Raw genomic sequence first — 26,672 nt, 5'->3', positions numbered from 1 at the left:
AAAATCACCTCAAATCTTTTATTTCCAGCATCTTTTTTCCCACATAGTATTAGGTACCAAGATAAAACATCCTAATTATTTACTCCAGGGGTCCACTGAACAGTTTGATGCCCAATGTGCATAGATTTATCTAAGTATGTGGCATGTAGGGGCCCCAATGTGAACATACCCCCATATGACCTATCATTTCTGTCATTTTAGCTATTTTTAGCAAAACCAACACATTTACATTTATTTTGTGTGGGGTAAAGCTAGAAAAAAAGTACAATCACCCCAGAAAACCATATATTTTTGGAAAGTACACAATCCCCCTCTAAAATGGGTACCCATGTCTTTCTACTGCAAAGTATGAAGCCGTAAAGATTTTCTAAAATTGGTGATTTTGATGAAACGTCAACTTTGCACCATCTTTTCCCTCACAGGTCACTAGGTAACCATATAAAACACCCTAAATATGAACACCAGGGGTCTACTGAACTGTTTGATGTCCAATATACATAGGTTTATCAAAGTACATGGCACTTACAGACCCCAAAATATACCTTGTGCACATTAAATTCATGGCTTACATTTGCCTGTGTGTTTTTCAATTAGGTAGTTTTATGGGGGGTAAAAGAGGCAAAAATTTAGGGTGATTCCTGAAAACCATATATTTTTGGAAAAACAGACATTCTGACAAAACCAACATGGGTAAAGATGTACACAAAAGTACCAATCCGCAAAGCTTTCCTAAATTTACTGAAAATTGCCTAAAAATGTTGCAATTTACCGTTTTTATCTCACACAATTTCTTACATACAATGACAAATCCCGCTAAATATGAACGCCAGAGGTCCACTGAACAGTTTGATGCCCAATATGCATAGATTTATTTAGATAAATCTATGCATATTGGCCATTAAACTGTAGTTATGTACAGATCACAAATAAAAGTAGTGCATGTGAATTTTTTTCACTTGCCAACTCATATTCTGACCAACAAATCCTCCGACTGTATATTATGTGCCGTAAGACCCCCTAACTGTACAGAGACCCCCAGAAAACCATATATTTTTGGAAAGTACACATTCTAACAAATCAAACATGGGTAAGGACATGTCTCTACACCAAACAACATAAAGAACAATCTTCAGCACACCACTTACATGTTCTCAGAGGGTGCTTAACTTCCACGGCCGCTCCCAAGCCTTTTCTCCATGTAGCTTTGCAAAGGGGAAGAAGCATACCAGTGTGTTGGCAATGCCTTTAAATCATTTATTTGCAGAAATAAACAAACAGCACAAGCTTTCAAGGGTGACCCCCTTCTTCAGGTGATTACTATATATACTGTATATTACCTGAAGAAGGGGTCACCCCCGAAAGCTTGTGCTGTTTGTTTATTTCTGCAAATAAATGATTTAAAGGCATTGCCAACACACTGGTGTGCTTCTTCCCCTTTGCAAATCTACACCAAACAACCAAACAATAAAGCTTTCCTAAACTTAGCGGTTTTGATGACATTTCTGAAAATAAACTAAAAATATTGCAAGTTGCCATTTTTAACACACAATTTTTACATACAATGACAAATCACCCTAAATTTGAATGCCAGAGGTCCACTGAACATTTTAATGGCCAATATGCATACATTTATCTAAGTATGTAATTATGTATAGACCCTAAATAAAAGTAGTGCATGTGAATTTTTTCACCTGCCAACTCGGCTTCTGCAAACAAACCCCCCTGACTGCATATTATGTGCCGTAAGACCCCCTAACTGTACAGAGACCCCAAGAAAAGCATATATTTTTGGAAAGTACACATTCTGACAAATCAAACATGGGTAAGGACATGTCTTTGCTCCAAACTACCAAACAAAAAAGATTTCCTAAACTTAGCGGGTTTGAAGACATTTCTGATAATCACCTAAAGATGTTGCAATTTGCCATTTTTATCTCACACAATTTTTTTTACATACAATGACAAATCACCCCAAATATGAATGGCGGAGGTCTACTGAACAGTTTGATGGCCAATATGCATAGATTTATCCAAGTATGTGGTTATGTACTGACCCCAAATAAAAGTGATGCATATGAGTTTTTTCACCTGCCAACTCAGCTTCTGCAAACAAACCCCCTGACTGCATATTGGGTGACGTAAGACCCCCTAACTGTACAGAGACCCCCAGAAAACCATATATTTTTGGAAAGTACACATTCTGACAAATCGAACATGGGTAAGGACCTCCTTCTACATCAAACTACCAAACAGCAAAACTACGCTAAAAAAAATGCAGCAAACAACAATGCAACAATGGCTTTTGCCCTCAGTGCAAAGAGATTCTCTTTTCTACTAATAATGTAGGTACTATGTTGTTGGCATATAACAGCTTTTTTTAAAAACAATGTAGTACCTATGTTGTTGGCAAAGAAATGGTTAATGCCATCCTTAACATTTAGTGCAACTTAGTAGTAAATTCTTAGTATCAAGTACTTTCCTAAAACCACCAAATATTTGGAGTGTTTATAAAATATACAGAAAAAATAGATCTCAGATCTGTTACTGCCATTTGCTTTAGGAAGAAATTGTTATTAGTAACAAATGTCTCCTTTTCCTCCTGGGACCTTTCAAAAAGTCTCTGTGTTATACACGGCCCAGGGGATAGTTACAGAATGGCTGTTATGTTCCTTTCCAAAGGTATAAAAACCCCATCTCTGTAATGCCAAATGGCTTCCCTTATCCATGCAGTATAGAGTTATGGCTGCTCTTTGCTCAATGGCACTGCTCACCCTACAGGATTCTTTCATTTGAAATTTTTTGATCTTCTATTTATAATTAAGAACAATCAACAAAGGTAAATTTTCATTGCAAGAAAAACGTAATACAAATCCATTAACAGCTAGATCCATATTATGTCTAAATGTAACGTTGATATTTGGTCAATGTCTAAATCATGCTAAAAGGTCATTCTGAGATTTCACACAAGGCAGCAAATGAGTAGGAAATGCTGGGAGCTTTGGTTCAAACAGAACAGAAATGTTGGACTCTATCTGCATTACAGTATATCTTCTAACTTCTCTGTTGTACGGTTCCAGGCAATGCATAAGGTGAATCAGACATCAGGTATATCTTTCCTTCTCTTGGGATTTCAGAACTCTCAGATAATCAATGAGTTTCTCTTTGTTCCATTTCTCTGGATTTATATTGTGACATTATTTGGAAATCTTCTTATAATTATATTGGTAATAACAGTCTCAGCCCTGAGATCTCCCATGTACGCCCTTCTCTCCCAGCTGTCTCTGGCTGATGTTTTGCTCAGTACCAGTATTACTCCAAATTTCTTGTGGTTATTACTGAATGGAGGCGGCACAATATCTGCTACTGGTTGTATCACACAGTTTTACTTCTATTGCGTTTCAGCAGTTTCAGAATTTTTCCTCCTCACAGCCATGGCCTATGACCGATATCTGGCCATCTGCTCCCCACTTCATTATGCCTCCATTATGGGTTTCAGGCTTTGCCTCTATATGAGTCTTTGTTCTTGGGGCTTAGCCCTTATATTGAGTTTGGTTATGAACCTTCTGACATTTAATTTGCAGTTCTGTGGCCCATTTGTTATAGATCATTATTTCTGTGAATTTGCCCCTCTTATTAAACTTTCCTGCACAGATTATAAAGCCGTGGAATTAACAGATATTACTTTGGCCATACCTTTTACTCTGCTCCCTTTCTGCTTCATCATTTACACTTATGTTGCCATCAGCCTTGCCATTCTCAGGATCTCCTCTACTGAAGGAAGACACAAAGCCTTCTCCACTTGCAGCTCCCATTTAATAGTTGTGTGCATGTACTATGGGACTGTGATAATAGTTTATATGGTGCCATCCAAGGGCCATAACTTCAATATCAATAAAATGCTGTCCCTTCTATACACAGTTGGAACACCATGTTTCAATCCCATTGTATACAGCCTGAGAAACAATGAGATTAAAACTGCTCTTTGGAAGTATATAGTTACATAGTTGAGTTGGAAAAAAGACCAAAGTCTTTCAAGTTCAACCTCTCTAACCAAACCCCAGTGCATATATATATATACACACACACACACACGCTGGACCTCATTTTTAGTGATGAATGAATTTATTCTGTTTCACAGCAAAAAAAATGATTTACTGTGTGGCTTTTTTTACAACGTGACCTTCATTTTGCAGCCATTGAAGTCTATGAGCCATTTTATGGTGGAACTTGGCAAAAAATTTAGCTCATCACTACTCATTTTCCGATTTGCTGCCCAGTTTTCCAATTTTGTCAAATCGCTCTGCAAAGTGGCAGCATCCTGCATGGAACTTATAGTTCTGCACAATTTAGTGTCATCAGCAAAAAATAAAGTACTTTCAATACCTACATTAAGGTCATTAATAAACAAGTTAAAAAGCAAAGGACCAAGGACTGACCCCTGCGGTACCCACTAACCACACTGGTCCAATTAAAATGCTCTATTTACCACCAGTGTTTGTAATCTTTCATTCAGCCATCTGTACAGTACGCTTCAGCAAAGTCTAAAAAGATCACATCCACTCCCATTCCAGAGTCAAGGTTCCTGCTCACCTCCTCAGCCACCTTTGCCCCTTAGCTGGTGTAGAAATTACATTTACCCCTCTGCCCTGACTGAGGGGCCAGAAAGTTCTTTAGCAGAAGCCACGGCCATTGCTCACAATCTTTGGTTTGTATCTTGTAACCTTTATGTTCCCTATTTATATATGAGCTTTCTCTCCCTATTGGGATGCAATGATAGGTAGTCAAAGATTAAATAAAAGCTAATACTTTATACAGGTATAGGACCTGTTATCCAGAATGCTCAGGACTAAGGGTATTCCGGATAAGGGATCCATAATTTGGATCTCCATACCTTAAGTCTACTAAAGAATCAATAAAACTGCAATTAAATCCAATAGAATTGTTTTGAATCCAATAAGGATTATTTGTATCTTAGTTGGGATCAAGTACAAGGTTCTTTTTTATAACTACGGAGAAAAGGGAAATCAGTTTTAAAATTCTGAATTATTTGATTAAAATGGAGTCTATGGGAGACGACTTTCCGTAATTCGGAGCTTTCTGGATAACGGGTTTCCGGATAAGGGATCCCATACCTGTACTTTAAAATAATCTAAAAAAACTTTAGGTCTTTGAGTGACCCGGTCAAATGAATGTGTTGCCCTTTCCAAGATTTTTTTAAAGAGACATAAAATATATTCCACTTGTGTACAGAAGGTTAAAAGTGAAACTTAAACATATTATTGTTTTTCAAAAATGCCCCTAAAATGGCTGCTGGAGCACTTCCTGTTTGGGAAATGAATGATTCAAGCATTATGGTGACATTTTAGAAATTCAACAGCGATCAAATTTAAGTTTATACGACTTTCAAGGCCAGAAAAAAAAGAAATAAACACAAAATGCAAAATGAATCCATCTTCTGCATTTGCTGCAGAGAGACATGCCAAATAGTGTTGTATAATTTTAATATTTGAAAAATAGACCAAACGGGGAAACTCACAAAACAAAGCTCCCTACGTGTTTCTCATGGATCGCCGCACTTCCTCAGGATGTAATAATGTTTAGTCACATGGTCTGTAAAACACTAACAAGAAGGCTCACTAAAATGACATCATCACCTACGGAGATGCTCCAATGATGTAACATCAAAGGTTCAATGGAGCATCCGTAGGTGATGATGACATTTTAGAGAGCCATCTGCAACAGAAAAAATCTGCGCCCTCTTACTATGTTTGAGACTTTTATATCTGCTAAATCTGATACCGAGATAGCCTAGATCTTGGTAGTCTCCTAGTTCACAACTAAGTGGGTTCTTAGCATAAAAGGGCCTTTCCTGTGTTATAGGATGCTGCCAGCAATTCAGGAACTGGCCAGTAGATGTCAAGGTTCTAAAGTGTAAAGGTTAAAGCACACAAGTTCTGTTTTTTCTCCTTCTTGAATTTCCCTTAGGTAGAAGGAAAGGAAGATTGGAGCCTAGGTAAAGGTGGGCTTAACGAGTTGTGAGGTTGTTCCCTATAATAGATCACTCTAGAAGTGATAGATAGAAGTAGGGTAGCTGGTGAGCAGGCTTAGCTCCACCAAGGAGGTTCAGTAGGTACTGGGGTCCTGGGTACTCCACCCAAGATTAGTGACAGACCTAGGGGTAAAGAGGGCTGAGAGCTCAGGATGCCTTGGTTAACTGATGTCCTGTTATTGATCTCTGAGTAACATTAACTTTGGGAGAGTGTTTGTGAGTATCTAAGCTAAATATTGTGCTACTTTTACTGTGTTATCCCCAAGTGATCTGAACATTTACCTGTTAATAAAGAAGTTATTGTTTAAGATTAAGAACCACTGGCACCCGTTTTACTGCTTCAACAGTCTGCCTCCAACATAGTCAAGGGCCCACACCTGACAAAGGAGAGTCTCATACTCTCCCTATTTTAGAGATTTATTGGTGAAGCTAATGTCCCCAGGTAGACCCACGTAACTATCCATGCTCAGCTTGGAAACCCCATAGTTAAGTATCTTGATACTGTTCTTTTTGCCATGCTGTGACAGGGGATGCATTTGTAATTGTTGAGATGTGCAATATACCTCAGCTCTCTTCTTCTAAAGAAAAGTCTGCTTAGATTCCGGGAAAGTCGAAGCCAACATAAGGAGAACATCTGTGACAGTTCATTCCTGGATCTGAACAACATCTGTCTCACTCTGTCCCAGCCTAAGAACACAGTATGGGGCACTTTGTTGTTCAGCTATGATGTATTAATTAAAAGAGCCACGCCAATGTACCTGCACAAGATGGTCTTTCAGTAGATAATATCTGTGTGGGCATCTTTGGCAGTCTCTCCCAGCATTACAATGTTATATTTGACTTTACATGAAACTAATTTAAAAGGTAAGTTTCTATGTAAAAAATAAAATTCAAATTAAACTACCAAAAACATCCACGTAGAATATCTCCTATTATGTTACTCTTAATGCCCTATCTAATGGTAATTAGTATAACCAAGCAGTAAGACATAATTAGACTATGTTGAGATAGTACATGTAATAAAGCTCCTGAAGTGATTATTGTTATTATTAAGACCCCATGCAAAAACTGTCACCTTACCAGTGTAATGTCGGCCAATGAGCTCCTGAACACAAGACATAGGAAAGTATCTAAATACATCATTAACCCCCCAGTAGCATGATTAGAAATTATTAGAAACATGCATTTTCAGTTGATACATTCATATAATAAGTTCTCACATGGGAAAAATATTTGTTTTGAGTAAATAATTCCCACAAGTATAGGGTTAAATTATAAATACAATTCATAATATTATTTCTGGTGACAGAGAGAGTTATCATGGATTTCTCTCTATTGTGATTGGTCAGCCGATTTGGACAAAATGGAACTTCTACTACCAGACTGTTTTTTTAACATTTTGCACTCTTTAACTTTGGGGGCCTTTCCAAGAGGGTACTTTTAGTATGTCTGTGAAAATAATATATTGTTTTTCGGCACAACCTAAGCTTTCAAAATTTACAAAAATTTTGTGTAATTGCATTTCGGTAACAAGATATAGACCTCTAAATGTCTACAAAATAAAAAAAATAAAAAATGTTTCATAATATAAACACATATATAAAAAACATGGATTATTTTATGCAGGAAAATACAACTGATTTGGAAAGTTCAATATCTCTTGAACGTGCCAATACCAAATATATATAGTTTTATGGAGATTTCTCACTTGTATAGGTCAAAAACTCCCAGCAGTACCCTGGTGACTTCCCAAAGCACTGCTCCAGAAAGCCGCATACTTTAGATTTCAAGGCCAAATATTCAACTTAGAGCAGGTTTACCCTATAAAGCTATACATTTTTAGAAATAACAGATGGATCCAGAATAGGCACAAGTGTCTTTTTACTCCAAATAACCAAGTTGCAATGCTTTCCTAAATGTACCAGTTTTTTTTGCTAAATTTTTGAAAAATCGTTTCAAAGCTTCCAATCTACAGCTTCTTATCTCCCACATATCATTAGGTACCAAGATAAAACACCCTAAAATATAAATGCCAGGGGTCCACGTAACAGTTTGATACCAAATATGCACAGGTTTATCTAGGTATGTGGCATGTAGGGGCCCCAAAATAAAAATACCCCCATATGCTATATAATTTCTTCTGTATCAGTTACAGCAAAATCAACACATTTCCTGCATTTTATGGTGGGTAAAGCCACAAAAAATGAAGTTTACCCCAGAAAACCATATATTTTTGGAAAGAACACATTCCTCCTAATCTAAAATGGGTACCCCAAAGTACTAAGCTGCAAAGCATTTCTAAATTTGTCAATTTTGAGAAGATTTTCAAAAATCATCTTTTTTCCCACATACTATTAGGTATACCAAGATAAAACATTCTAATTATGTACCCCAGGGGTTATATGAACAGTTTGATGCCCAATGTGCATAGGTTTACCTAAATATGTGGCATGTAGGGGCCCCAAGGTGAAGATACCCCCATAAAAGCAACACATTTACTGCATTTTATAGGGGTTAAAGCTAGAAAACAGTACATTCACCCCAGAAAACCATATATTTTTGGAAAGTACACAATCCCCCGTATCTAAAATGGCTACCCATGTCATCTACTATGAAGCAGTAAAGATTTTCTAGATTGGCGATTTTGATTAAACCTCTGAAAATCACCTCAAAACTTCCACTTTGTACCATCTTTTCCCTCACAGGTCATTAGTTAACCATATAAAACACCCTAAATATGAACACCAGGGGTCTACCTAACAGTTTGATGTCCAATATACATAGGTTTATCAAAGTACATGGCAATTACAGACCCCCATATACCTTGTGCACACTAATTTCATGGCTTACATTTACCTAATTGAAAAACACATAGGCAGTTTTGTGTGTGGTAAAAGAGGGAAATATGTAGGGTCATTCCTGAAAACCATATATTTTTGGAAAGTACACATTCTGACAAATTAAACATCGGTAAGGACATCTCTCTACACCAAACTACCAAACAACAAAGCTTTCCTAAACTTAGCGGTTTTGATGACATTTCGGAAAATCACCTAAAGATGTAGCAATTTGCTGTTTTTATCTCACACAATTTTTTACATACAATGGCAAATCACCCCAAATATGAACGCCGGATGTCTGTTGAACAGTGTGATTGCCAATATGCATAGATATACGAAATCAAACATGAGTAAGGACATCTTTATACACCAAACAACAAAGCTTTCTCTAAACTTAGCGGTAAAAGCTGCCAGTGCAGAGAGATTCCCTTTTTTTTTTTTTTTTAAACCAATAAAGTAGGTACTACGTTGTTGGCATATAACAGCTTTTTTTTTTTTTAGAAACAATGTAGTACCTATGTTGTTGGCAGGGAAAGGGTTAATGGAATCCTTAACATTTAGTGCACCTTAGTAGTAAATCCTTAGTATCAAGTATTTTCCTAAAACTAAGCAAATATTTGGTGTGTCTATAAAATATATAGAAAAAATAGATCTCAAATCTGTTTCTGCCATTTGCTTTAGGAAGAAATTGTTATTAGTAACAAATGTCTCCTTATCCTCCTGGGGCCTTCCAATAAGTCTCTGTGTTATACACGGCCCAGGGGATAGTTACAGAATGGCTGTTATGTTCCTTTCCAAAGGTATAAAAACCTCATCTCTGTAATGCCAAATGGCTTCCCTTATCCATGCAGTATAGAGTTATGGCTGCTCTTTGCTCAATGGCACTGCTCACCCTACAGGATTCTTTCTTTTGAATCTTCTATTTAAAATTAACAATCAGCAAAGGTAAATGTCAAATGTTGATATTTTGTCAATGTCTAAATCATGCTAGAAAGTCATTCTGAGATTTCACATAAGGCAGCAAATGAATAGGAAATGCTGGGAGCTTTGGTTCAAACAGAGCACAAATGTTGGACTCTATCTGCATTACAGTATATCTTCTAACTTCTCTTTTTAATGGTTCCAGGCAATGCATAAGGTGAATCAGACATCAGGTATATCTTTCCTTCTCTTGGGATTTCAGAACTCTCAGATAATCAATGAGTTTCTCTTTGTTCCATTTCTCTGGATTTATATTTTTACATTTTTTTGGAATATTCTTATAATTATATTGGTAATAACAGTCTCAGCCCTGAGATCTCCCATGTACGCCCTTCTCTCCCAGCTGTCTCTGTCTGATGTTTTGCTCAGTACCAGTGTTACTCCAAACTCCTTGCGGTTATTACTGAATGGAGGGGGCACAATATCTGCTACTGGTTGTATCACACAGTTTTACTTCTATTGTGTTTCAACAGTTTCGGAATTGTTCCTCCTCACAGCCATGGCCTATGACCGATATCTGGCCATCTGCTCCCCACTTCATTATGTCTCCATTACGGGTTTCAGGCTTTGCCTCTATATGAGTCTTTGTTCTTGGGGCTTAGCCCTTATAATAAGTTTGGTTATGAATCTTCTGACATTTAATTTGCAGTTCTGCGGCCCATTTGTTATAGATCATTATTTCTGTGACTTTGCCCCTCTTCTTAAACTTTCCTGCACAGATTATAAAGCTGTGGAACTAACAGATATTATTTTGGGCATACCTTTTACTCTGCTCCCTTTCTGCTTCATCATTTACACTTATGTTTCCATTGGCCTTGCCATTCTCAGGATCTCCTCTACTGAAGGAAGACACAAAGCCTTCTCCACTTGCAGCTCCCATTTAATAGTTGTGTGCATGTACTATGGGACTCTGATAATAGTTTATATGGTACCATCCAAGGGCCATAACTTCAATATAAAGAAAATACTGTCCCTTCTATACACAATTGGAACCCCATTTTCTAATCCAATAGTATACAGCCTAAGAAACAAGGAGATTAAAAATGCCCTTTGGAAGTATATAGTTACATAGTTTCAGTTGGAAAAAAGTCTATCAAGTTCAACCCCTCTACCAAGCCCCAGTGCATATATATATAGTTTTTGTTATACTTTGCAGTCTTTATTATTCTTCTAATAAATATATAATAATAATAATGTATGCTCCTTACCTAACATCCCCTGGCCGGACCTTGAGGAACCCCCTTATGCTACTTCAACTGAAAGTTTCTCTAATCTAACAGTCTAACCTCATAGTTTAACCCTTCCATCCCCTTTACCAGTTTAGTTGCAGTCTCTGCACTCTCTCCAGATCATTAATAGCCTTCTTAAGGACTGGAGCCCAAAACTGCCCCCCATACTCAGGGTGAGGCCTTACCAGGGACCTATAAAGGGGCAAAATTATGTTTTCATCCCTTGAGTCAATGCCCTTTTCATACAAGACAGCACTTTATTTGCTTTAGTAGCCACAGAATGACACTGCCTGGAATTAGACAACTTGTTATCTACAAAAATCCCCAGATCCTTCTCCATTAAGGATTCCCCCAATACACTACCATTTAGTGTATAACTTGCATTTATATTATTTTACCATGTGACCTTCATTTTGCAGCCATTGAAGTCAATGGGCCTTTTCATGGTGGAGCTTGGCAAAAAATTTAGCTCATCACTACTTATTTTCCATTTTTCTGCCCAGTGTTCCAATGTTTTCAGATCGCTCTGCAAAGTGGCAGCATCCTGCATGGAACTTATAGTTCTGCACAATTTAGTTAAAGAATACAGAAAGTACTTTTAATACCCACATTAAGGTCATTAATAAACAAGTTACAAACCAAAGGCCCAAGGACTGACCCCTGCGGTACCCACTAACAACACTGACCCAATTAGAAAATGCTCTGTTTATCACCACTCTTTGTAATCTTTTGTAATCCTTTCTTGGCTGTAACCAAGTCAACAGCACAGCTAGATAGGTTTAGAGCATGGGGTACACACGACTCAATCCTTCAGGAGGGGCCTTCGCTATGTGGAAGGGACCAGACAGAGCTATGGTGTAGTGCAACTACTACACACTGTAGCTGTGTGCAGTGCAGAATAACAAAAGGGTGCCAGAAGGTTCTTGCAGTTGAACAATAGAATCGGTTTATTGTCAGAGACAATCAATATGCAGGGTTAGTGCAATATACTCACATACAGCAGTTTAGCATAGCATTTCTCTGAGGACAGCCCAGAGAGGGTGCACACTTGCTCCACCCAACTCCTCTTGAGTCTGGGCAGGGTCAGTGCCACCAGTTCAGTTTATCCACCCTTTGGAACAGTTGGATAGCACACTCCTCAGGTTGAACACTTCTAGCCCTTAGGGTCCAACAGCAACTCTGGATCAGGGTTTAGATACTACTTGCCTCCTATGTCTAAACCGTGGCCCTATGCTAAGGCAACAGTGCCTGTATGGAAGGGTACTTCCAAAACTACTTTCCTTGGTGGATCCAAACTGCTCTTGCTTCCTTCCCTCACTATTTCACTTTCTTAGAAAGTGCTCAACACAACTTGCTATCTAACTGGTCCTCATTCACGGGGCCCCTGTCCCCCACTTTTCTAGAGTAGATGCAGACTCTAGGGTACTCACTTTACTGGGGCCCTGTTGATCCCAGGCTCAGTGGAACTTCCACCTGGGTCAGCAGATGCAGCCAAAGAGGAAGACCCACCCCCCTGCTAAGCACTATATCAGAGTCCCAAGGGAGTGGTCTCCCTGTTAACCAATAAGACACATATGCAAAATTATAAACTGATACATGAGTCTTTTCCCAGTAACAGCACAAACCAAGAAAGCTGTAGGGTTTAAAGCCATAGGGACATGTTAACCCTATGGGTCCCTACACTTTCATTCAGCCATCTGTACAGTATGCTTCAGCAAAGTCTAAGAATATCACATCCAACGGCCGTTCCAGAGTTGAAGTTCCTGATCACCTCCTCATAAGGTAAGGTAAGGCAAGTTCTGTTACGCCTGTACAAACTCATACTATTGTGATTTGTAATGTAGTTGAGCACATTATAATTTTTTACTCCTTCCAAGAGCTTCCCTACCACTGATGTCAGACTAACAGGCCTATAGTTTTCAGACTGACAATGGGATCCCTTTTTAAATAGCAGCAGCACGTTAGCTTCACCAGTCCCTCTGCACCATGCCAGACCTCAATAAATCTGTGAATCCTGAAAAATTAAGTAGAGAGCTTTGCCAATCACAGAAATAAGCTCATTTAATACCATAATACCATGAATCCCATCCGGTCTCGGACCTTTGTTTACCTTTACATGTTCAAGTCTCTTGAATTTCCTCCTGAGTGACCCATGTTTCTGTAGTTATATTACTAGAATTGGATTTATTGACATTTTTTCCAAAAACCCTTCTAGCCCTACCTATCTTTGAGCTATCCCTTTTCCCTGGATGTGCATGGGGGGGGCCTCAAAGGGGAAGTTAATCCCATCATTGTTTTCTATTTCACCCAGTTTCAAGTGAAACTTAAACACATTAATGTTTTCCAAAAGCAAAATGGCTGCTGGAGCAATTCCTGTTTGGGAAAAATAAAGAGGATTCATGAAAACTGACCGTCCATGTAAATTCAAATTTTTCGAGTTTTAAAGATACATGTGGCTCAAAAAATTCAGGATTTTTGAATGTAAACTCAAAATGTTTGTACAATCAATTCAAGCATTATGGTGACATTTTATAAATACAACAGCGATTGAATTTTAGTTTAAAAGACTTTCAAGGCCAGAAAAAAATTAAATAACGTGCTACAGCCAAGTTTGTTTGAGCAAAAATACAAAATGAATTCATCTTCTAGATTTGCTCAAAATATATTTGCTGTAGAGAGACATGCGAAATAGTGTCGTATAATTTTAATATTTGAAAAATAAACCAAAAGGGGAAACTCACAAAACAAAGCCCTCTACACATTTCTCGTGGATCGCCGCGATTCCTCAGAATGTAATAATGTTTAGTCAACATGGTCTTTAAAAGAAAGAGCCATCATCACCTACAGAGATGCTCCAATGATGTAACATCAAAGGTTCAATGGAGCCTCCCGTAGGTGATGATGCCATTTTAGTGAGCCATCTTTTTAGTGTTTTAAAGACCATAGTACACTATTAAAAATAATCTACTGAAATTAAACGATATAACAGATCATCTGAAATGGTTTGAAATTTTAAAGCAAGAACTTTCATTGAATTTTACAAATATCTATAACTAAGGGACTTTTCTACGTTTACTGTGTTGTCCCCAAGTGATCTGAAAATCTACCTGTTAATAAAGAAGTTATTGTTTAAGATTAAAAACCACTGGCACCCGTTTTACTGTCTCAGCCCGAGACATAGAGGTCTTCAGCAGTCTGCCTCCAACATAGTCAAGGGCCCACACCTGACAAAGGAGAGTCTCATACTCTCCCTATTTTAGATATTTATTGGTGAAGCTAATGGCCCCAGGTAGTCCCACGTAACTATCTATGCTCAGCTTGGAAACCCCCACAGATAAGTATCTTGATACTGGTTTCTTTGCCATGCTGCAACAGGGGTCGCATTTGTACTTGAGATGTGCACTTTACCTCAACTCTCTCCTTTTAAAGATAAGTCTGCTTAGTTTCTGGGACAGTCCAAGCCCGATGATTTGGACAAAATGGAACTTCTACTGCCATTTTGCACTCTTTCACTTTGGGGGCCTTTCCAAGAGGGTACTTTTAGTTTGCCTGTGAAAATAATAAAGGTTTTTTTTTTTGGCACAACCTAAACTTTCAAAATATACAATAATTTTTGTGTAATTGCATTTCTGTAACAAAATATCTACTTCTAAATGTCTAAAAAAAATGTCTAAAAAAATTAAGAAAAATAATATTGTTCAAAATATAAACACATATATCAAAAACATGGATTATTTTCTGCAGGAAAATACAACAGATTTGGAAAGTTCAATGTCTATTGAACACACCAATACCAAATATATATAGTTTTATGGAGAGTTCAAAAACTCCCAGCAGTACACTGGTAACTTCCCAAAGCACTGCTCCAGAAAGCTGCATACTTTAGATTTCAAGGCCAAAAATTCCACTTAGAGCAGGTTTACCCTATAAAGCTATACATTTTTAGACATAACAGATTCAGATGGATCCAGAATAGGCACAAGTGTATTTCCACTCCAAATTACCAAGTTGCAATGCTTTCCTAAATGTACCAGTTTTTATATAAATTGCAAAATGCTAAATTTTTGAAAAATTATTTTAAAGCTTCCAGTCTACAGCTTCTTATCTCCTACATATCATTAGGTACCAAGATAAAACACCCTAAAATATAATTGCCAGGGTCCACTTAACAGTTTGATACCAAATATCCACAGGTTTATCTAAGTATGTGGTATGTAGTGGCCCCCAAATGAAAATATTGTATATGCTGCATCATTTCTGTTGTTTCAGTTACTGCAAAATCAACACATTTACTGCATTTTATGGTGGGTAAAGCCACAAAAAAGTTTACCCCAGAAAAACCATATATTTTTGGAATGTACACATTCCTCCAAATCTAAACAAAGCTTTTCTAAATTTGGTGATTTTGAGAAGATTTCAAAATCACCTCAATTCTTTCACTTTCCAGTATCTTTTCTCCCACATACTATTAGGTACCAAGATAAAACATCCTAATGATGTATCCCAGGGGTCCCCTGAACAATTTGATGTCAAATGTGCACAGATTTACCTAAGTATATGACATGTAGGGGCCCCAAGGTGAAGATACCCCCATATGATGTATCATTTCTGTCATTTTAGCTATTGCAAAATCAACACATTTACTGCATTTTATGGGGCGGTTAAAGCTAGAAAAAGTACATTCACCCAAACAAAACATATATTTTGGGAAAGTACAGAATCCCCCGTATCTAAAATGGGTACCCATGTCTACGCCAAAGAATAAAGCCCTAAAGATTTTCTAAAATTGGCGATTTTGATGAAACTTCCATTTTGCACCATCTTTTCTATCACAGGTCATTAGGTAACCATATAAAACATCCTAAATATGAACACCAGGGGTCTACCAGTTTGATAAACCTATATATATATATTGGACATCAAAGTACATGGCACTTACAGACCCCAAAATATACCTTGTGCACACTAATTTCATGGCTTACATTTACCTAATTGAAAACCACACAGGCAGTTTTGTGTGTGGTAAAAGAGACAAAAATTTATGGTGATTCCTGAAAACCATATGTTTTTGGAAAGCAGACAAATCCAACATGGGTAAAGACGCCTTTCTACCAAAAGAAACAATCTGCAAAGCTTTCCTAAATTTAGCATTTTTTATGTAATTTCTGATAATTACCTAAAAAAATGTTGCAATTTGCCGTTTTTATCTCACACAATTTTGTACATACAATGTAAAATCACCCTAAATATGAATGCCAGAGGTCTACTGAACAGTTTGATGGCCAATATGCATAGATATAACAAAGTATGTGGTTTTGTACAGATCCCAAATAAAAGTAGTGCATATGAATTTTTTCACCTACCAACTCAGCTTCTGCAAACAAAGCCACTGACTGCATATTATGTACCGTAACACCCCCTAACTGTACGGAGACCCCCAGAAAACCATATATTTTTGGAAAGTACACATTCTGACAAATCAAACATGGGTAAGGACATCTTTCTACACCAAACTATCAAACAGCAAAGCTACGCTAAAAGAAATGCAACAAACAACAATGCAAGTGCTTTTGCTGCCGGTACAGAGAGATTCCCTTTTCTACCAATAACATTGGTACTACATTGTTGTACCAATATAACTACATTTTTTTTAAAAACAACGTAGTACCTATGTTGTTGGAAGGGAAAGAGTTAATGCACTAAATGTTAAGGATGGCATCTTAGTAGTAAATCCTTAGCATCAAGTACTTTCCTAAAACCAACCAAATATTTGGGGTAATTATAAAATATACAGAAAAAATAGTTCTTAGATTTGTTTCTGCCATTTGTTTTAGGAAGAAATTGTTATTAGTAACAAACATCTCCTTATCCTCCTGGGACCTTCCAATAAGTCTCTGTGTTATACACGGCCCAGGGGATAGTTACAGAATGGCTGTTATGTTCCTTTCCAAAGGTATAAAAACCCCATCTCTGTAATGCCAAATGGCTTCCCTTATCCATGCAGTATAGAGTTATGGCTGCTCTTTGCTCAATGGCACTGCTCACCCTACAGGATTCTTTTTGGGTGAAGGACCCCTATAGATTTTGGTGTGAAAGTGGGTGACTGTCTCTGACCTAACTGAATATCTTATATTTTTTTCTTTTTATAGTTCCAGGCAATGCATAAGGTGAATCAGACATCAGGTATATCTTTCCTTCTCTTGGGATTTCAGAACTCTCAGATAATCAATGAGTTTCTCTTTGTTCCATTTCTCTGGATTTATATTTTGACATTATTTGGAAATCTTCTTATAATTATATTGGTAATAACAGTCTCAGCCCTGAGATCTCCCATGTACGCCCTTCTCTCCCAGCTGTCTCTGGCTGATGTTTTGCTCAGTACCAGTATTACTCCAAATTTCTTGTGGTTATTACTGAATGGAGGGGGCACAATATCTGCTACTGGTTGTATCACACAGTTTTTCTTCTATGGTGTTTAAGTAGTTTCGGAATTTTTCCTCCTCACAGCCATGGCCTATGACCGATATCTGGCCATCTGCTCCCCACTTCATTATGCCTCCATTATGGGTTTCAGGCTTTGCCTCTATATGAGTCTGAGTTCTTGGGGCTTAGCCCTTATAATAAGTTTGGTTATGAATCTTCTGACATTTAATTTGCAGTTCTGTGGCCCATTTGTTATAGATCATTATTTCTGTGACTTTACCCCTCTTCTTAAACTTTCCTGCACAGATTATAAAGCCGTGGAATTAACAGATATTATTGTGGGCATACCTTTTACTCTGCTCCCTTTATGCTTTATAATTTACACTTATGTTTCCATTGGCCTTGCCATTCTCAGGATCTCCTCTACTGAAGGAAGACACAAAGCCTTCTCCACTTGCAGCTCCCATTTAATAGTTGTGTGCATGTACTATGGGACTCTGATAATAGTTTATATATTACCATCCAAGGGCCATAACTTCAATATCAATAAAATGCTGTCCCTTCTATACACAGTCGGAACCCCATTTTCTAATCCAATCATATACAGCCTGAGAAACAATGAGATTAAAAATTCTTTTTGGAAGTATATGGTTAGATAGTTACCAAAGTGTATCAATTTCATGCCCTCACCGTAAAGGAATCCCCTACGCTACTTCAACTGAAAGTTTTGTTTCTCTAATGTAAGGGGGTCCTCCAGTGCATTGATTTTTACTATGAGAAAAAAGATCCCCCACAATCTGCCTATAATCCCCTCTAATGTCCTTGTACAGAGTAATCATGCCCCTTCGCAAGGGTCTTTTTTCAGAGAAAATAAACCCAACCCTGCCCCCCATACTCAAGGTGAGGCCTTACCAGGGACCTATAAAGAGGCAAAATCATGTTTCATCCCTTGAGTCAATGCTCTTTAATATACAAGACAGCACTTTATTTACTTTAGAAGCCACAGAATGACTCTGCCTGGAATTAGACAACTTGTTATCTACAACAAACCCCCTTTTTTTTTTTACTGTGTGACTTTTTTACCAAGTGACCTTCATTTTGCAGCAATTAAAGTCTATGGGCCTTTTCATGGTGGAACTTGGCAAAAAATTTAGCTCATTAATATCCATTTTGCTGCCCAGTTTTCCAATTTAGTCAAATCGCTCTGCAAAGTGGCAGCATCCTGCATGGAACTTTAGTTTTTGCTGACGACACTAAATTGTGCAGAACAATAAGTACTTTCAATACCCACATTAAGGTCATTAATAAACAAGTTAAAAAGCAAAGGACCAAGGACTGACTCCTGCGGTACTCCACTAACAACACTGTTCCAATTAGAAAATGTTCCATTTACCACAACTCTTTGTAATCTTTCATTCAGCCATCTGTACAGTATGCTTCAGCAAAGTCTAAGAAGATCACATCCACTGCCATTCCAGAGTCAAGGTTCCTGCTCTCCTCCTCATAAAAGGCAAGAGCTGTTACACTGGTACAAACTCATAGTATTGGGATTTGTAATGTAGTTAAGTATATTATCCTTTTTTACTCCTTCCAAAAGCTTTCTTACCAACTGATGTCTAACTGATGAGACTAACAGGCCTATAGTTTTCAGACTGATAATGGGATCCCTTTTTAAATAGCGGCAGCACGTTAGCTATTCGCCAGTCTCTCTGCACCATGCCAGACCTCAATGGATCAATGAATCCTAAAGAATTAATTAAAGAGCTTTGGCAATCACAGCGCTCAGCTCATTTAAAACCCTGGGAGGAATCCCATCCGGTCCTGGACATACGTTTTCCTTTACATGTTCAAGTCTCTTTTGAATTTCCCCCTGAGTGACCCATGTATCAGTAGTTATATTACTAGATTTGGGTCTATTAAAAAGGGAGCCTTCAGTAGGTGGTTCCTCAGTAGTGTAGACAGATAAAAAATAACAGTTTAGAATTTCTGCTTTTCTCATCAAATTCAGCCTCTTTTCATGAAGAAATATTGTGTGGAAATCAAGAATGGGTATTAGTCTCTTCAAAATGTGATTTAAAAGTAGTGTTCCAGGCTGATTTATTGACATTTTTCCAAAAACCCTACTACCCCACCTATCTTCATGCTATCCCCTTTCCCACGCTGTGCATGGGGGGCCGGCAACACTCAGCACACTGTACTAAAGGATAGGAACCAATCAGCAGCTAGGCTGACCTGATTGGCAAACTGAAGCCTGTCTTTGCTTGAGTGACTGCAGGGCTGTGATTGGCTATCCCCCTCCTACTGTGCTTCTGGCAGGGACCATTCAGACACATCCACCCCTCATTATAACACAGATGGGGACCAGAGAGGATCAATGGGGAGTTTTTAGCCCAAAGTAAAACCAACACCATATATTATTCATTATTGCCTACAATATAGGAGGAGGGTTTTTTAGTTATCCTATATCTCGCCTTTAAAGTTTCTCTTTTGAAATGTGTATTTAAAGTGTTTATGACAAATTATCTCCCTTTGTTGATGCAAAAGGGATCATTTGGACAATATTAATTACTGTTATTACTTAGATTTCCTAATCATTGATATTATCTTTAGTCCTATAAGTGAAGCATTATGTTTGGAATGAAAGGGTTACGTTAGGGACAGCCGCCTTTGCCCCTTAGCTGGTGTAGAAGGAACATGTACCCCCCTGCCCTGACTGAGGGGCCAGAAAGTTGTAGTTCTTTAGCAGAAGCCACGGCCATTGCTCCCAATCTTTGGTTTGTATCTTGTAACCTTTATGTTCCCTATTTATATATGAGCTTTCTCTCCATATTGGGATGCAATGATATGTAGTCAAAGGATAAATAAAAGCTAATGTTTTTTACTTTAAAAAAAAAATCTTGGAAATGGCAACACCTTGATTTGCCCGGGTCACTCACAGACCTCAAGTTTTCTAGATTATTTAAAAGAAATATAAAATATATTCCACTCGTACAGGAGGTTAAATACCTGCTCTCTCCAGAAGCTAAATCCTCAGGGCACGTACCATAGACAGATATTAAAGTGACACTTTATAATATAGGATCAACATTTCAGTTTGGGTTCCAGAACCCTTTTCAAGTCAAAAATGAACCAAAAAGGAAAATTTATACTACAAAATAAATGAAAATAAAACTACATTAAATTTCTTGGGATAAAACTTACAAAAGATTTATTATTAAGGTGTATCAATTTCTTTATCTTCTTTCAAGGGGAAGTTAATCCCATCATTGTTTTCTATTTCTCCCAGTTTCAAGTGAAACTGAAACACATTATTGTTTTCCAAAAGCAAAATGGCTGCTGGAGCACTTCCTGTTAAGGAAAAATAAGGATTCATGAAAACAGAACGTCCATTTAAACTATGAATGATTCAAGCATTATGGTGACATTTATGACTTTTATATGACTTTCAAGGCCAGAACAAAATTAAATAAAGTGCTACAGCCAAGTTTGTTTGTGCAAAAATACAAAATTAATTAATCTTCTGCGTTTTCTATAAATATATTTGCTGCAGAGAGACATGCCAAATAGTGTCGTATAATAATATTTGAAAAATAGGTCAAAAGGGGAAACTCACAAAACAAAGCCCCCTACGTGTTTCTCATGGATCGCCGCACTTCCTCAGAACGTAATAATGTTTAGTTAACATGGTCTGTAAAACACTAACAAGATGGCTCACTAAAATGACATCATCCCCTACGGAGATGCTCCAATGATGTAACATCAAAGGTTCAATGGAGCATCTCTGGAGGTGATGATGTCATTTTAGTGAGCCATCTTGTTAGTGTTTTACAGTCCATAGTAGACTATTAAAAATAGTCTACTGAAATTAAAAGATATAACAGATCATCTGAAATGGTTTGAAATTTTAAAGCAAGAACATTTGCTGGAAAACTCTGAATTTCACAAATATCTACAACTAAGGGACTTTTTGAATTCCCTGCCACAGAAAAAACTGTGCCCCTCTTACTGTGTTTGAGACATTTATGTCTTCTAAATGTGACACAAAGAAAGGCCTAAGTAGTCTCCTAGTTCACAACTAAGTGGGTTCTTAGTATAAAAGGGCCTTAGTTTCCCCTTTCCTGTGTTAAAGTATACTGCCAGCAGTTCAGGAACTGGCCAGTAGATGTCACGGTTCTAAAGTATAAAGCACACATGTTCTGGCTTTTTTTCCTTCTTAAATTTCCCTTAGATAGAAGGAAAGAAAGGTTGGAGCCTGGGTAAAGGTGGGCTTAGCGAATTGTGAGGTTGTTCCCTATAATAGATCACTCTAGAAGTGATAGATAGAAATAGGGTAGCTGGTGAGCAGGCTTAGCTCCACCAAGGAGGTTTAGTAGGGACTAGGGTCCTGGGTACTCCACCCAAGATTAATGACAGACCTAGGGGTAAAGGAGGGCTGAGAGCTCAGGATGCCTTTGTTAACTGATGTCCTGTTATTGATCTCTGAGTAACATTAACTTTGGGAGAGTGTTTGTGAGTATCTAAGCTAAATATTGTGCTACTTTTACTGTGTTATCCCCAAGAGATCTGAAAATCTACCTGTTAATAAAGAAGTTATTGTTTAAGATTAAGAGCCACTGGCACCCATTTTACTGTCTCAGCCCGAGAGATAGAGTTCTTCAGCAGTCTGCCTCCAATATAGGCAATGGCCCACACATGACAAAGGAGAGTCTCATACTCTCCTTATTTTAGAGATTTATTGGTGAAGCTAATGTCCCCAGGTATCCCACTTAACTAGCCATGCTCAGCTTGGAAACCCCCATAGTTAAGTATCTTGATACTGGTTTCTTTGCCATGCTGCAACAGGGATGCATTTGTACTTGAGATGTGCAATGTACCTCAACTCTCTCCTTCTAAAGATAAGTCTGCTTAGTTTCTGGGACAGTCCAAGCCAACATAAGGAGAACATCTGTGACAGTCTCATCCCAGGATCTGACCAACATCTGTCTCACTCTGTCAACACAGTATGGCGCACTGTTGATCAGCTGCTATGATGTATTAATTAAAATTAAATATAATTAAAAAGCATAGTTTAGTAAATCAGGGCTTTTCTAGATATTATCAAGAACCTAAATAGAGCCACGCCAATGTACCTCCACAAGATGGTCTTTCGGTAGATAATATCTGTGTGAGCATCTTTGGCTGAGCGTCTCTCCCAGCATTACAATATTATATTTACATGAAACTAATTAAAAAGGTAAGTTTCTATGTAAAAAATAAAATTCAAATGAAACTACCAAAAACATCCACATAAAGTACCTCCTATTATGTTATTATTAATGCCCAATCTAATGGTAATTAGTACAACCAAGCAGTAAGACATAAGTAGACTATGTTGAGTTAGTACATGCATTAAAGCTCCTGAAGTGAAGAGATTATTATTATTATTATTATTATTAAGACCCCAAGCAAAAACTGTCACCTTACCAGTGTTATGTCGGCCAATGAGCTCCTGAACACAAGGCATAGGAAAGTATCTAAATACATCATTAACCCCCCAGTAGCATGATTTGAACCATGTATTTTCAGCTGGTTCTCACATGGGAAAAAAATTTGTTTTGATAGTGAATAATTCCCACAAGTATAGGGTTAAATTTTGTCATCAATAAAATTCATAATATTATTTTTGGTGACAAAGACAGTTATCATGGATTTCTCTCTATTGTGATTGGTCAGTTTATGATTAATATGGGACACGATTTATGATTATGACAGATACTCATTCCCACTATTTGTAGAGATGCCCCATCCTTAACCCTCTAACTGCCAGACGATTTGGACAAAATGGAACTTCTACTGCCAGACTGTTTTTGAACATTTTGGACTCTTTCACTTTCGGGGGGGCAGTGCCAAGAGGGTCATTTTAGTTTACCTGTGAAAATAATAAAAAAAAATTTTTTGGCACAACCTAAGCTTTCAAAATATACAAGAATTTTTGTGTAATTGCATTTCTGTAACAAGATATAGCACTCTAAATGCCAAAAAATGAAGAAAAATAATATTGTTCATAATATAAACACATATATCAGAAACATGGATTATTTTCTGCAGGAAAATACAACAGATTTGGAAAGTTCAATGTCTCTTGAACACGCAAATACCAAATATATATAGTTTTATGGAGAATTCTCACTTGTATAGGTCACAAACTCCCAGCAGGACACTACCAAATTCCCAAAGCACTGCTCCAGAAAGCTGCATACTTTAGATTTCAAGGCCAAATATTCCACTTAGACCAGGTTTACCCTATAAAGCTATACATTTTTAGAAATAACAGGTCCAGATGGATCCAGAATAGGCACAAGTGTCTTTTTAGTCCAAATTACCAAGTTGCAATGCTTTCCTAAATGTACCAGTTTTTATAAAAAAAATTGAAACAATTTTTAAAAATTTTTGCAAAGCTTCCAATCTACAGCTTCTTATCTCCTTCATATCATTAGGTACCAAGATGAAACACCCTAAAATATAAATGCCAGGGGTCCACTTAACAGTTTGATACCAAATATGCAGAGGTTTACCTAAGTATGTGGCATGTAGGGGCCCTAAAATGAAAATACCCCCATATGCTGCATCATTTCTGTTGTTTCAGTTACTGCAAAATCAACACATTTCCTGCATTTTATGGTGGGTAAAGCCACAAAATACGAAGTTTACCCCAGAAAAACCATATATTTTTGTATTGTACACATTCCTCTGAATCTAAAATTGGTTCCCGTGTCTTTCTACTCCAAAGTACCCAGCCGCAAAGCTTTTCTAAATTTGGCGATTTTTAAAAGATTTCCGAAAATCACCAATTCTTTCACTTTCCAGCATCTTATCTCCCACATACTATAGGGTACAAAAAAAAAAACGTCTTAATTATATTCCCCAGGAGTCCCCTGAATAGTTTGATGCCCAATATGTATAGGTTTACCTAAGTATGTGGCATGTAGGGGCCCCAATGGGAACATACCCCCATATGATCTATCATTTCTGTCATTTTAGCTATTGCAAAATCAACACATTTACTGCATTTTACTGCAAGAAAACCATATATTTTTGGAAAGTACACAATCCCCCGTATCTAAAATGGGTACCCATGTCTTTCTATTCCAAAGTATGAAGCCGTAAAGATTTTCTAAAATGGGAGATTTTGATGAAAATCACCTCAAAACTTCCACTTTGCACCATCTTTTCTCTCACAGGTCACTAGGTAACCATATAAAACACCCTAAATATAAACACCAGGGGTCTACCGAACTGTTTGATGTCCAATATACATAGGTTTATCAAAGTACATGGCACTTACATACCCCAAAATATACCTTGTGCACACTAATTTCATGGCTTATACCTAATTGAAAAACACACAGGCTTTGTGGGGTAAAAGAGGCAAAAAATTTAAGGTGATTCCTGAAAACCATATATTTTTGGAAAGCAGATATTCAGACAAATCCAACATGGGCAAAGACACCTTTCTAACACAAAAGTACTAATCTGCAAAGCTTTCCTACATTTTGAGTTTTTTATGTCATTTCTGATAATCACCTAGAAATGGTGCAATTTGCCACTTTTATCTCACACATTTTTTTTTACATACAATGGCCCAAATATGAATGCCAGAGGTCTACTGAACAGTTTGATGGACAATATGCATAGATGTACCAAAGTATGTGGTTATGTACAGATCCCAAATAAAAGTAGGGCATGTGAATTTTTTCACCTTGCAACTCAGCTTATGTGATATAAGACCCCCTATCTGTACAGAGACCCCCAGAAAACCATGTATTTTTGGAAAGTACACATTCTGACAAATCAAATATGGGTAAGGACATCTTTCTACACCAAACTATCAAACAACAAAGCTAAGCTAAAAGAAATGCAACAAACAACAATGCAAGTGTAAAACTGCAATAAAACCACAAAAATGAAATACAATTAGTCAAATCAATTAAATAACAAAACTAATTATTTTACAGCGTGGTTTATGGTCAGAATACCTGATCCAATGGTCACACTGTGAAAAAAAAATATATATAAAACAAAACACAAAATGATAAAGTAAGGAGCTTAAAAAAAGCAAAGAAAATGTCAGAAAAGCAAAAAAAATCGGAAAAGCAGAAAAAAAAACTGAATTTAGTAAAGGGTGTGTTGCGTGTGTGTGTATATAGGTAAAAAAAGTATACTTACCTTTTTTGTGAGCAGGAGAGTCCTTGGCTGCAGAGAGGGTCCTCGATTGTCACAGTCACTGAAGAAGGAAGTGAGTGGTTGGGCTCAGGAGGGACTGCACCAGGAGCTCTTAACAGCAGACACATGCAATCTGTGTCTGCTGTTAAGAAGTCAGTCCTGCGACAATTGCATCGCAAGACTGACTTGTCAGCCCCCTTGGCTCATTGCCGAGGGGGTAGGGGCACATCTACTCTTTTTTTAAAGAGTGCATTTATTTTTTTTTTTAAAACAACATAGTACCATACGTTGTTAGCAGGGAAAGAGTTAATGCCATCCTTAACATTTAGTGCATCTTAGTAGTAAATCCTTAGTGTCAAGTACTTTCCTAAAACCAACCAAATATTTGGTGTGTTTATAAAATATACAGAAAAAATAGATCTCAGATCTGTTTCTGCCATTTGTTGTAGGAAAAAAATGTTATTAGTAACAAACATCTCCTTATCCTCCTGGGGCCTTCCAATAAGTCTCTGTGTTATACACGGCCCAGGGGATAGTTACAGAATGGCTGTTATGTTCCTTTCCAAAGGTATAAAAACCCCATCTCTGTAATGCCAAATGGCTTCCCTTATCCATGCAGTATAGAGTTATGGCTGCTCTTTGCTCAATGGCACTGCTCACCCTACAGGATTCTTTCTTTTAAATCTTCTATTTAAAATTAACAATCAGCAAAGGTAAATGTCAAATGTTGATATTTTATCAATGTCTAAATCATGCTAGAAAGTCATTTTGAGATTTCGCACAAGGCAGCAAATGAGTAGGAAATGCTGGGAGCTTTGGTTCAAACAGAGCACAAATGTTGGACTCTCTCTGCATTACAGTATATCTTCTAACTTCTCTGTTGTACGGTTCCAGGCAATGCATAAGGTGAATCAGACATCAGCTATATCTTTCCTTCTCTTGGGATTT

At 37.4% G+C, this 26,672-nt stretch overlaps 3 protein-coding genes across 3 annotated transcripts in view; all 3 read left to right on the top strand.

The window, feature by feature from the left end:
- The first annotated feature begins 3,080 nt into the window (after window positions 1–3,080).
- Window positions 3,081–4,004, top strand: LOC116409637 (olfactory receptor 10A7-like). Its single transcript, XM_031898365.1, has 2 exons — window positions 3,081–3,089; window positions 3,276–4,004. The coding sequence occupies exons 1-2, from the start codon at window positions 3,081–3,083 to the stop codon at window positions 4,002–4,004; spliced, it is 738 nt and encodes a 245-aa protein (XP_031754225.1).
- Window positions 4,005–8,638: 4,634 nt separating this feature from the next.
- On the top strand, window positions 8,639–10,942 carry LOC116409636 (olfactory receptor 6P1-like). The gene is made up of 2 exons (XM_031898364.1): window positions 8,639–8,668; window positions 10,214–10,942. Exons 1-2 carry the CDS (start codon window positions 8,639–8,641, stop codon window positions 10,940–10,942), a joined length of 759 nt encoding a protein of 252 aa, XP_031754224.1.
- A 2,968-nt stretch (window positions 10,943–13,910) lies between these two features.
- LOC116409635 (olfactory receptor 10A2-like) overlaps window positions 13,911–26,672 on the top strand; it is a 31,510-nt gene continuing 18,748 nt past the window's right edge. The window contains 2 exon segments of the mRNA XM_031898363.1: window positions 13,911–13,961; window positions 17,453–18,172. Coding sequence (XP_031754223.1) covers window positions 13,911–13,961; window positions 17,453–18,172 — 771 coding nt within the window.

The sequence above is a fragment of the Xenopus tropicalis genome, chromosome 3 (genome assembly GCF_000004195.4).
Source record: "Xenopus tropicalis strain Nigerian chromosome 3, UCB_Xtro_10.0, whole genome shotgun sequence".
Classification (NCBI taxonomy): domain Eukaryota; kingdom Metazoa; phylum Chordata; class Amphibia; order Anura; family Pipidae; genus Xenopus; species Xenopus tropicalis.
The sequence above is the reverse complement of the archived record's forward strand: the minus strand, read 5'-3'. Positions and strand labels throughout refer to the sequence as shown.